Genomic DNA, 12,752 nt, shown 5'->3' with positions numbered 1-12,752 from the left:
GACCTATTAGATCCCTCACCAAGGCCTTGAATGGGTTCAGTTAAGGACAACAATGGCTACTCGGACCGCAATGGCCAGGACGATGCTAGATGACTACGGACGATGATGACAGGACAAACAGGAAGTTGCTGGCCCCAAAAGACAGTCGACAGGGGCGTTAGAGGAGACGGGGCTTTGGAAGAGACAGTTGGTGAGAGGACAAAATCTGTGATGGTACCTGAGGGGGTCCCATCGAAGTAGCCGGGACACGAGAGGAGAGGAGGCCACACAAGGTGGAGGCCGACCCGCCAGGCTCTTCTCACATCCGGGGACTAGATAGAAGTACCCGTGTCACAGCTGGTAGGGGCGGGGCTTAGGAAGGCTAATAAACGGGTTTGTCACCACTTAGCTTTAAGATGACCTGTTGAAAAGAGAAGGTTGCCATGGCCACCATCCAGTGAAGGACTGAAAATCTACCCTTTCTAGCAAACACCATCCTTTGTTTGTTTCTGTCCTTCCAAAAACAGGGCTCTCTTTATGTTAAAGTCGGTCCTACCCTCCTCTCCCCTCCTGTTTTAAAGCTGTCTGTGCCAGTGTATGCCACGAGTGCTGGACCCTCCTGGGATCAAAAGAGGGCTTAGTGTTCCTGCTAGAACTGGTGTTAACCTCATTTAGGAGCAGGCAAGTCAGTGCTGGGAGCAGAACCAGGGTCCTCTGGAAGAGAAGCAAGTGTTCTTAGCCACTGAGCTATCTCTCTCCTGGCCAAACCCTATCCTCTTGATTCTATGGTTGCCAGCTAAAATATAGTTGCCCAGTATGAAGGTTCCTAAGTCAGGGAAGCTTCTTCTGTAGTCCAGAGAGTATTTTAGGCTCTCAAGTTCCCAGAGATAGCTAAAGTTTGTATCATGCATTTCCACAAAAGGAAAAAAAAAACAATTTCCACAAGCACTTTAAATTCAAACACAATAAACGCATTTACTTAGAAAGGAATTAAGTCCTATGGAGGGCAAGCACTGGACTCTTGGGAGGCCAATATTGCCTAAATGGAGTTGAATTGTTAGTGTTCTCTTTCGTCAAAATTGATTGTAATGTTCACCTGTTGTTGTTGTTGTTGTTGTATGTGTGTGTGTGTGTGTGTGTGTGTGTGTGTAATTTTTTTCATACAGGATTTCTTTGAAGCTTTGGAGCATGTTCTTGTCCTAGCTCTTGAAGATCAGCCTGTCCTCAGACTCACAGAGATCTGCCTGCCTCTGCCTCCCAAGTGCTAGTATTAAAGGCATGTGTTACCACTGCCTGGCAAGCTTTACATATATATTTTTAAAATTAGAGTATTTTGTAAGACTACAAATTCATGGGCTGGAGAGGTAGCTCCAGTTTGAGAGAACCCAGCTGCTCTTCTGAGGTCTCTGATCAAGTCCCAGCACCCAGAAGGTAGCTCCCAACTGTCAGGAACTCTAACCCCAGTAGATCTGCACCCTCTTCTGGCCTTCATGGGCATTGCATGCGCGTGGTACCCAGACATAGGAGGAGACCAAACACCCACAATTACAATTACAATTACAAGAAATATCATTATTACTATTATTTGGATTTTCAAGACAGGGTTTCTCAGAATAGTCTTGGAGTCTTGGAATTCACTCTGTAGACCAGGGTGATCTTGGGCTCACAGAGAGATTAGCTTGCTTCTGCCTCTGATTCTGGGATTAAATGCATGCACCACCACTATCCAGCTACAAAATATTGTTTTTTAAAATGATAATAAATTCACTTTATAATCATGTCTGAAATATTGACTTTTCGTGCCAAGAATGTAATATTCTCCACTTCTTCATTCTTCTAAATGATTTCAAATATATTTCTGACAACCTCTGTGGTTTTAATATGCTTGTACATTTATTTCTTTTATGATTAAAATCTTCATTTTATATATTTTAAAATTGCAATTGGAAAAACAGTTTTGCATTTCTAAATTTATCTCAAAGTTTGTGTTAGAATGTACATTAAAGTTTATTTCAATTCCTTTACAAATTATTTGTCACTCAATAATTAAAATGGTGATTAATATTTCTATACTTTTAAATAATTACATCCCATTTCTATTAATTATTTAGGAAGTTCATATGACATATCTTAATCATATTTATCCTACAGTCCCCTCTGTACTCTTCCCAGATTCACCCCTATTGCCTACCCCACCCCACTTTCATCCTTTTTTGAGACTGTCTTGATCCTATGACTCTTATAATCTTTGTGTCTCTCTCCCTTTCTGAGACATTCCCTGAGCCTTACGTGTAGGGCTGTGTTGTCAGTGTATTAATTGGAAGCCGACACTTCACAGTCAGTTCACCTCTGCATTTGTACTGGTTGTGGTTTTCTATAATGATTTCCATCTGCTGAAAAGCGAGGAAGATTGTTTGACTAGGGATGAAAGCTACCTTTATCTGTGGATACAAGATCCATTCGGGTAGAGATTGCACTGCTGTAAGAAAATGACAGGAGTAGCAAATTCTCCTCTAGGCTTCATGGCCTCACCAGACAGTTGGTTAGTAGTGCCAGGCATGGATTCCTTCCCACTGAGTGGGTCTGAAGTCTACTTAGGTAGCTGTTGGCTCCCCTTGGGGTATAAGTGCTGCTATTGCACCTTTCAGAATCTCTTGCCAAGCTGCATTTGTGTTGTACCTCAAAGACAATAGCAATGGACAGGACTACTGATGGCCTTTTGCTCTTGGCAGCTTGTATGGCTCTTTCTGATACTATGAGATCTAGCCTTCAGGAGAGCAGCTTTGAGGTGGGATCCAGATTGATTCTTTCAGATCCTGTATTTGAAGTGCTTTGTGTTTTCAGCAACAGGGCCTTGTCTTCTTTTTCTGGAGGGCATTAAGGGCAAGGGTCTATATTGTTTTAGGGGTCTCTTGGACTGCACTGACCAACAACTCAAAAGGAGGTCTACCACACAAGGCACTGGGATTTTTATTGGATAATTAAGGAATTTTTGAGGAGAGCATTGTCACCCCAATTGATGTAACTTCATTTAAATTACATATATATGATATAGAAAATATGTCTATGTGTAGTACATAATTTATGATATATATAATATAATATATGCATGTATGTGGTATAAACTACATATATATGATATATAATATACACATATATGTAGTATAAACAGTCCTGGCTGACCTAGAACTTACTTTGAAGACCACCTGATCTTAAACACACTGAGGTCCACCAGCCTCTACCCTGTGGATGCTGGGATTAAAGGCGTGCACCGCCACATCCAGCTAATATTGTATGGAAATTTAAATAAAGCACAAAATAATAGAATAAGGATCCTTATGGCTTGTTTGAGGCATCCTTAAATTTATTTTAATTTTTTATTAGCTCTTTGAGCATCTCAAGTTTGTTTCAATGTTTTTGGATCATATTCATCCTTCCTGAACTCATTCAGATCCACCCCTCTTCTTGCCCATCCACCCTGGTGCCTTTTAATTCTTTTAACACTTCAAGACTCACTTCAAATATTGCTGCCCAAACATTTTTGGCTGTGTGGTCCTCCACTCACCAGTTTTCCAGGGTCTACATATACTCTAAGAACAAAGTGTGTCTTCTTTACCTAGCAGCTAGCAAATTCCAAACACCCCATGGCTAATGGGAGAATTGTTTGCTGGATGCCCCTCTTGTGCTGGAAATTGGTCTGGCCTGGGCTTGAGCAGGTTTTGTGCATTTGTCACAACTACCGAGATTACATGTGAAGCTACCCTGCTGGGTCCCGAAGATGAGTCCTTCCATGCAACGTGTTGTTTACATGGTCCTCTCTTTAAGGATACACAGTGATTTATTATATCTTCATAATATTCCTTTCATCTGGATGTGGTAGTGCACGCCTTTAATCCCAGCATTCGGGAGGCAGAGGCTGGTGGTCCTCTGTGAGTTAGAAGCCAGCTTTTTCTACAAAGTAAGTTCTAGGGCAGCCAGGACTGTTTATACTACATATATGCACAAATTATATATCGTATATATGTAGCTTTCAGTGATATAGTCATCATTTTAACTCTGCAAAGTCATGAGCATGGGTATTCTTTCAATTTTCTATTGTCCTTTTCAGTTTTCCCCCTCATTATCTAAAAGCTATTATGAATGTTATGCGTGCTGCTGTGGAAATATCCTTTTATATACTGTGAAGATTTGTTGCTGTGATTTATTTAATAAACAAGCTGACTACAGCTGAACCGGATAAAGTTAGCCAGAAATGCCAAATTCAAAATGTTGGGAAGAAGTAGAAGAAGGGCAGAGTCTGGAGTTGCCAGCCAGATGCAGATGGAGCAGATCAATGTGCTATGTTAATAAATATACTGCCACACGGGGAATGTATAAATAAGGAATGTGCATTAACTTAAAATGTAAGAACTAGTTAGTAATAAGCCTGAGTTACTGGCTGAGAATTTGTAATTTATATTAAGCCTCTGAGTTTTATTTGAAACTAGCGATGAGACAGGAAATCTCTACCTACAAATGATGCCCACTGTCTGGCATAAATCCACATAAGACCTTAAAGAGCTTTAAAATGTTTCTAAAGACACAAATATGGACCCAAACACAGCTTCCTAGTTCACAGCCTCATACCAGCTGCGATGCAGAGACACAACTCCCAACAGCTGCCTGTGACCTGGAGCCAGCTGCCAACTGCCATGAGCTATGCTGCATGGTGGGTTCCTGCAGACTCTCACAAAGGCTGCAGTTCAGAGAAGAGTCTCCCAGCTGCTGCCTGCAGACTTAAACTACCAGCACGATATCTGGTAGCATTCTCCTTGGCAGGTTTGGGGTTTTACTCATGCAGACAGAAAAGGTTATAGATAAACAGTAAAGACAGATGCAGATGATAAAAACTTCTAAATGGGTTACAATGTGTTAAAAATATACTTGGGAAGAGAAAAGAAAACGGGTAGAGAAAGTTCTTTTAAAAGGAATAGAACAATATGAATAGAATAAGCTACATAAAGATGAGAGATACACAGAAAGTCAGGATCCCGTATGTTATTGGACTATCTTTAATATTTTCAGCTGCTAAGAGACACTGGACTATAAAACCTGCTAGATTCAAAAAAACCTATACATTTAAAAAATATATTGACTTCAAAATATAAGTCAAAATTTATGTTACTTTGTGGGAGAGTTCATGCTTTCATTTCCACAGGAATGAGAGGCTATGGATTCATTCCAGGTTAAGAAAATTATGTTTGATAGCAGAAGACCCCCTGAAAAATATGACTGCATACGTAAGGAAATAAACCTAAAAGAGGTACAAGACATATATGATATATATTTTACCTGCTCAAACATAAAACAAAAAAATCTTTGGCTGACTTACGTATAATACACTGTCTATACTTGTATCTGTTCAGATATAATGTTTGAAACCTTTAAAGGTTTATGTATTTTCACAGCTAGGTGTCACACATCAATAAAAACAGATGACCCCAGGTGTTTCAGCATTTCAAAATGCCTCTGTTACAGTCTCCTCAGAATCCCACATCCAGGACAGTTTCAAGGCTGCTGGCTGAGATGATATAAATTCACAGAATACTCTAGCCGGGACTTGACCATAATCTTAAATTTTCTCAGGATCTCCCAATGATAACAGCACGTATTGTACTGTGTACTATTGTACTATGCCCACATTCCCAAAAGATGGCTTATGGATATTTATTATAATTTAAGGGAGTTGGTTACAAGATGGTATTGGTAACAGTCAGGAGAAAAGCTGAACAAAGGCGATTAGATTCAGAGATCTTTTCTGAACAGAAAAGTGGGAATATAGAAATAATAGGATAAAAGGGTAGATTATTTAATTGACTTTAATCCAAAACAACTATTCATCTTAAATAGTTTACACTGGTATGAAATTTGGTTTATTGATACAAATTTGAAGTTATTTTTGTTATACTGTATGTATATTTCTACTCTTATTTAAGGTATTGTGCTTATGCATCTCATTAAAAATGCAATGAATAATTAAGAAATACAGATAGATAGTCATCCATAATAGTCAAGCTTATTCAGTATGTTCTCAAGGTCATATAAAGATATATTTTGATAGATGGTCTTCAAACATTTCAAAGACCTACAGAATATGACATTTAATATATGTTAAAAATATAAAGCATTTCATGACAGTGAATATGATGGGCATTGAAAAAATTCCATATAATGTTTGTTTTCTTCATGACAAAAGCTAGCCATGTGAACAAAGAAAATTCGCTTATCCTCAGTTGCTGACAGTTACTGTCCAAACTGAACCAGCAGGACACAAGAAAGGTGACTGCTAAGCTTTGCGAAGACAAGGTAGAACAGTTCTACAAAATTTCCTGCTTCACAGGAAAATTTGTCAAATATATTAACAGGAATTAAGAAAAAAAGGACATGAATTTAAAAGAAATCAGGGGTATATAGGAGGGTTCAAATGAGAAAAAGGGAAGGGGTAAAATGATATGTATTAATTAAAATAATGGGAGAACTGGAGACATGGCTCAGCAGTTAAGAGCACTGACTGCTCATCCAGAGGTCCTGAGTTCAATTCCCAGCAACCACATAATGGCTCATGATCCTCTATAGTGGAATCTGGTGCCCTCTTCTGGTAGAAAGTTGTAAATGCAGATAGAGCATAATATTTTTAAAATAAAACAAACGAAACTAATAAATTTAAAAACCACTGGTTTCATAGAGGAGAACCCATCCCAATCACTGATATAAAAATAACATCCACTGACTTCTCAGTGGAAAAGTTACAAGTCAGAAAAGCCTGAAGCAATGTTATCCATGATCTGAGACCACAGATACCAACCCAGCTCACTTGACCAAGCAAAACTACCTTCTAGAGTTGAAGAAGAAAAAATGTCCCACAATACAAACCAGCTAAAAGAATTCGTGTCCACTAAACAAATCCTGCAGAAAATACTGTACGAGATACTTCCAACTGAAAAGAGTACTAAGTGTAGCCATGAGGACATAGGCTGAAAACAAATGAAGCTATAATTACTGAAAAACAAAATAGGGCTATGAACACACACAGAGAACAAAAAGATAGCAAAGGACACACACCTTTCAATAAGTATTTATTCATCAAAAAAAACTTTGCTCCAATGAATTCAGAAACAAAGTCCTTGGTTTTCTGTTAGCTACCAAAACTTCATCTTAAAACAGGCAGCACCTTACAGGGCAAAAAAAAAAAAATAGAGTAAACTGTTCCAAGCAAATGGAACCAGGAAAAAAGCAGGTGCTGCTATCCCAATATCTGAAAAATAATATCTAAACTCAAACTAATAAGGTGAGATAAAGAACACATTCTTATAAGCGAACAATTAATCAAGAACGCATTACAGGGATTAGATGGTTAGTTAAGTAGTTAAGAATACTTGCTCTTCTTCCAGAAGATCAGAGTTTGGGTCCCAGCACCTTTGTTGGGTGTCTCAACCCTCTTGTATCTCCAGTGCCAAGGGATCTGTTGCCTTCTTCCATTCTGTATGGTTACCCACTCACAAACTAAGTAAAACACACAGATAAATAACAGTAAAAAGAAATCTTTTGAAAAGTCTCTTGAAATTCCTAAATAATAAAATCATCACAATCAAAAACGCAAAATAAAATATTTTATAAATAAGCACGTGACAGTAATTTTCACAGTTTTTTGGTTAATGCAATGGGTTGTCATTTAGGCATGTAGTAAATGAGATATTGTCCATTGTGTTCCACACAGCATATGTCAAATCAGATTAGTCATAAGTTAAGTATTCAATGGGTACCTGAGAGTAGTAACTCATGGAGGAGGGAACACTGCTTTAAAGGTTTGCTGCCTCATATATAAAAATTGTTTTAAGGGCACACGCCTTTAATCTCAGCACTTAAGAGGCAGAGGCAGAGGCAGATGGAGGCAGATCTCTGTGAGTTCTTGGCCAGCCTGGTCTACAAAGTGAGTTCCAGGAGAGTTTCCAAAACGATACAAAGAAGCCATGTCTCAAAAACAAAATAAGAAAAAAATGTTTTAGAATTGGCATTGAATTTCATTAGGACCACAATAAAATAAAACAGGTTTGCCTTTCAGTGAAACTAAGGTGAAAAAAAGGGGAAAGTAGAAACGAATGAGAAGTATTTATCTAGATAAAAGCTACAAATATTCCTGTTCATTTCTTTTTAAAATCACATTTTTCACTTTATCAAATATTATCAAACAAATCTGTAACAGGTAAGAAAATGCACATGTTACTGGATAGAGCCATGGACTTCAAATAAAGCCTTATACTTCACCTTCCTGTCTATAAAATTGCTCTAAGCTTGTTATATTAAGTAGTTAGCTGCAATAAAATATATGAAAACAGGTATTAAATGCTTGCTATCCTGTCAAATGAACATGAAGGAAGTAAAAGAGAATTACAGTGTGGCCTCCAAATCATGCCTGTGTTTTATTCATCCCACGAGACAGTTTCCTTCAGAACTTGAGTGAACGATGCTGAATTCATAAGGAGAAATATCACTACTAGATAATGAACTTAAAGAAAGATGTCAGTGAAGAAACCTTGCTGGACTTGTCAGAAGTGGAAAACCTAAATTTAGTCACGTTCAAGAAGGTTTCCTTCTCCTCCTTTTCTTCCTATTCTTCTTAACTGCAGATGAAAAATGAGAGAAAGTGACCCATCATACAAGAGTAATCTGCTTCCTGTATTTAAGAACGTGAGCCGCCATTGGTGCCTGTCCGCCAATTTGGGTTTTATCTCAACAGTTACATAAAATCAACATGCTTTTCTCTTATGAATTAAACCCGGAACTATTAATCAAGTGAGTACGCCAACTTTTTCACTATTGGTGTGTGTGTGTGTGTGTGTGTGTGTGTGTGTGTGTGTTTTATCTGAATTGAACTTAGAGCCCTGCACATGCCAACACCATGAGCCACAACCTCAGTCCTGTGTGTGGTGTGTTTATTCTGCTTGAAAAGTTGTGCTGTCTTGGAAAGAAAACTGTTTAGCTAGGAAAGCCAGTGCTATTTGCACAGGTGATCTTCCTTACCGTCCTGGGCACGTGGCTTCTGCATGCTTCATGGAGCACTCAGCTGTGAAAATACAGGGAAAAAAGAAAAGAGAGAAGGACAGAGAAAAGAAAGAGAAGAAAATGCTGATCACTTAAAGATACTGAAAGAAAAGCTTTCTTCAACTTTGTCAGTTTGGTTTGGTGCTAATTGGTCATATTATGACTAAATTTCTTTGGGCTTGTATAAAATATAAAAATCTATAGCTAAATGAACATTTAGTTGTTAACCATTAAAAATGACTCTAATTGAGGTACCAGCTGTTTACTATTTGTCTGTAGGAGGGGACTGCATAACTGTGGCCAGGCACGGAGAACTCAGCTAGTGCCCAACCCAGCCACAACCACCATTATTCTGACAGTTGTAATCTGTACAGATATTGGTCTGCATTTGATACGGGTGTTAAGTCTAATACCTTTACTACTTGTTATTAGTCTTACACTGATGGACAAATGACCTCAGAGTAACCCAGGAATCCCACCAAGTACACACTACATTTCAGATTAGCACGTATATGGCGATTTCGTCTCATTCTAAAACAGTTAAATTGAATTTTGTTTGAATTCAAAGTAAAGTTTCCTCGATTAATGAATTAGAATTTAAAACGAGGCGGCACAACTGAAAAGGGACTGCAGGGATGGTGATGGATACTCAAAAATCACCACAGGAACCTGGATTTTCCGGTGCTGCAGTCTGCTGGATCTGGGCTGACATCATCACATTGTTCTTGGGTCTTCTGTTCTTCTCCTTTTTCTTCCTCCTCCTCAAAGATGTCATGATTGTCATTCCAGGGATTACAATGGTATTCGCCTGTTTATTTAGTAAAGATCCTTAAAAACCAGAGTGAAAAAAAGTATCCTAATTCCCAACCAATAGTGCCAGCCACATCTACTCTCAGGATAAAGAACATGAGAGACTAGAAACCAGTAATTAGGTACCTTCTTTCTGTTCACGCTACCCCTTCCCTAATCTTCACACTTCTGCCACCTGATCATTCCCACAGTGACATTTCTTTCCCTTTCCCAGCAGATATCCCAAGCAATGATGTTCACTTCTTCTCCTTTGAAGAAGACATCAGAAGCATTGGTCCCCATTGCATCCATTACACCTTGGGCAGGACCTCGGCAGGAAGATACCTGTTTGCCTCAAGTACGAATTTCTTGGTAAATTTTTCTCAAGCCGTGAATACTAACACTCCCTTCCCCAGCAAGTGCTCAAAAAGTAGTTATCCATGCAGAGTATCGAACTCCTAAGAGCCTTGACACCTTTTAAAGCCATAAACAAAATGAGGAACACCATTTGCTTGTTCTTTGACTGTAGATGTCCCTTCTATTAGCTCCCAAGCTGTCTTTTGGAGATCATGGCTACATAGTGAGCTCAAGGTCGATCAGGGATACATGAGACTGTCTCAAATCAAAAACTTATAAAGGTTGTTATAGACTGGCCTCGATCACAGAGATCCCCCTGTCTCTGCCTCCTGAGTGCTGGGAGTCAAGGCTTTCCCCACCACTGCCCTGCATGAACCAATTTTTTAACCAGAACCATTTGACCTTAGAGGCATTTCCCGCCCAGTCATGACTTTGCCCACTAGAGGCCAGCACTGAGCAGAGTCAATTGTTGCACCCAGAGAAGCCCTGGCCTCAGCCTCCCTCTCAGTGACAATCTTTGTCCTTATTTCCTGCCTCCCAACCGCTGCCCAGCACCAATCTCCTCATCTAGGCCCCTAGAGCTTGTTTCCTTACCCTCTGAGGTCATGGCTTGCTCGATGACTTCCCTTTTTGGCTCTTCTGTTGTCGCCGCCTGTGCTGCCATCTCTTCTCCTGCTTGCTCCTTGGCTGCTGCCCTAACTGCTGGCTCTCTCATGCAAAGATGTGGCTCTGGCAGGTAATGATCTGCTTCTTCCTCGAAGTCTGGAGGCTCCTCCAGCTCCGGAAACGTTGAGATAATTTCTGGCAGGCTTCGGGCCCGACCTGCAGTGTATGGGGCCTGGCAGCCATACCCTGCGGCCGTCACTGTGGATGGAAGGGGCCCCGATGGAACTTGGACCTCACTTGAGTGGCCAGAAGCAGAAGGGCCAGGTGTTTCTATCGCTCCGTCGTTTTCACGAGGGTTCCCCATCGAGGCATGGTCGTTGTAATAGACACGGTTGAGAATGGCATGGATCACGTCCAGAAAGATGAATCGGAAGGCAGCCATTGGGAATCGATGGTCCTCCACCGCTTCTCGATCTCCTAGATTTTCCATCTCCTCCTCTCCTCCCTCCTCGTCAACAGGTTCAATATCTGAGTCTTCCTCAGCATCTGAGCTCTCTCTCCTGTCACCCCCTTCTTCCTGGTTTCTTTCAGGCCCAGCATTGTCCATCCCCCTAGGATGAACGGCCATCATCTCTTCAATGGCAGGAGTGGCCGAGGCCCCATTGAGGCCGGACTCGTGGCCTATCTCGCTGCCCCCTGCAGCTTCTTGTAGCCACTCTCCCTCAAGGGCTACCGGGTCATCTCGGGTCTCTCTGGTTGGATCTTGATCCCCTGTGGCAGACATGACCTATTAGATCCCTCACCAAGGCCTTGAATGGGTTCAGTTAAGGACAACAATGGCTACTCGGACCGCAATGGCCAGGACGATGCTAGATGACTACGGACGATGATGACAGGACAAACAGGAAGTTGCTGGCCCCAAAAGACAGTCGACAGGGGCGTTAGAGGAGACGGGGCTTTGGAAGAGGCAGTTGGTGAGAGGACAAAATCTGTGATGGTACCTGAGGGGGTCCCATCGAAGTAGCCGGGACACGAGAGGAGAGGAGGCCACACAAGGTGGAGGCCGACCCGCCAGGCTCTTCTCACATCCGGGGACTAGATAGAAGTACCCGTGTCACAGCTGGTAGGGGCGGGGCTTAGGAAGGCTAATAAACGGGTTTGTCACCACTTAGCTTTAAGATGACCTGTTGAAAAGAGAAGGTTGCCATGGCCACCATCCAGTGAAGGACTGAAAATCTACCCTTTCTAGAAAACACCATCCTTTGTTTGTTTCTGTCCTTCCAAAAACAGGGCTCTCTTTATGTTAAAGTCGGTCCTACCCTCCTCTCCCCTCCTGTTTTAAAGCTGTCTGTGCCAGTGTATGCCACGAGTGCTGGACCCTACTGGGATCAAAAGAGGGCTTAGTGTTCCTGCTAGAACTGGTGTTAACCTCATTTAGGAGCAGGGAAGTCAGCGCTGGGAGCAGAACCAGGGTCCTCTGGAAGAGAAGCAAGTGTTCTTAGCCACTGAGCTATCTCTCTCCTGGCCAAACCCTATCCTCTAGATTCTATGGTTGCCAGCTAAAATATAGTTGCCCAGTATGAAGGTTCCTAAGTCAGGGAAGCTTCTTCTGTAGTCCAGAGAGTATTTTAGGCTCTCAAGTTCCCAGAGATAGCTAAAGTTTGTATCATGCATTTCCACAAAAGGAAAAAAAAACAATTTCCACAAGCACTTTAAATTCAAACACAATAAACATATTTACTTAGAAAGGAATTAAGGCCTATGGAAGGCAAGCACTGAACTCTTGGGAGGCCAATATTGCCTAAATGGAGTTGAATTGTTAGTGTTCTCTTTCGTCAAAATTGATTGTAATGTTCACCTGTTGTTGTTGTTGGTGGTGGTGGTGTGTGTGTGTATGTGTGTGTGTGTGTGTGTAATTTTTTCATACAGGATTTCTTTGA

General features: G+C 40.9%; 1 protein-coding gene across 1 annotated transcript; it reads right to left on the bottom strand.

The window, feature by feature from the left end:
• Window positions 1–10,729: 10,729 nt before the first annotated feature.
• On the bottom strand, window positions 10,730–11,596 carry LOC119804446 (cancer/testis antigen 47A-like). The gene has a single exon (XM_038315862.2). It carries the CDS (start codon window positions 11,594–11,596, stop codon window positions 10,730–10,732), a length of 867 nt encoding a protein of 288 aa, XP_038171790.2.
• Between the last annotated feature and the right edge of the window lie 1,156 nt (window positions 11,597–12,752).

This window comes from Arvicola amphibius, chromosome X (assembly GCF_903992535.2).
Source record: "Arvicola amphibius chromosome X, mArvAmp1.2, whole genome shotgun sequence".
Classification (NCBI taxonomy): domain Eukaryota; kingdom Metazoa; phylum Chordata; class Mammalia; order Rodentia; family Cricetidae; genus Arvicola; species Arvicola amphibius.
This window is presented reverse-complemented; position numbering and strand designations above follow the sequence as displayed.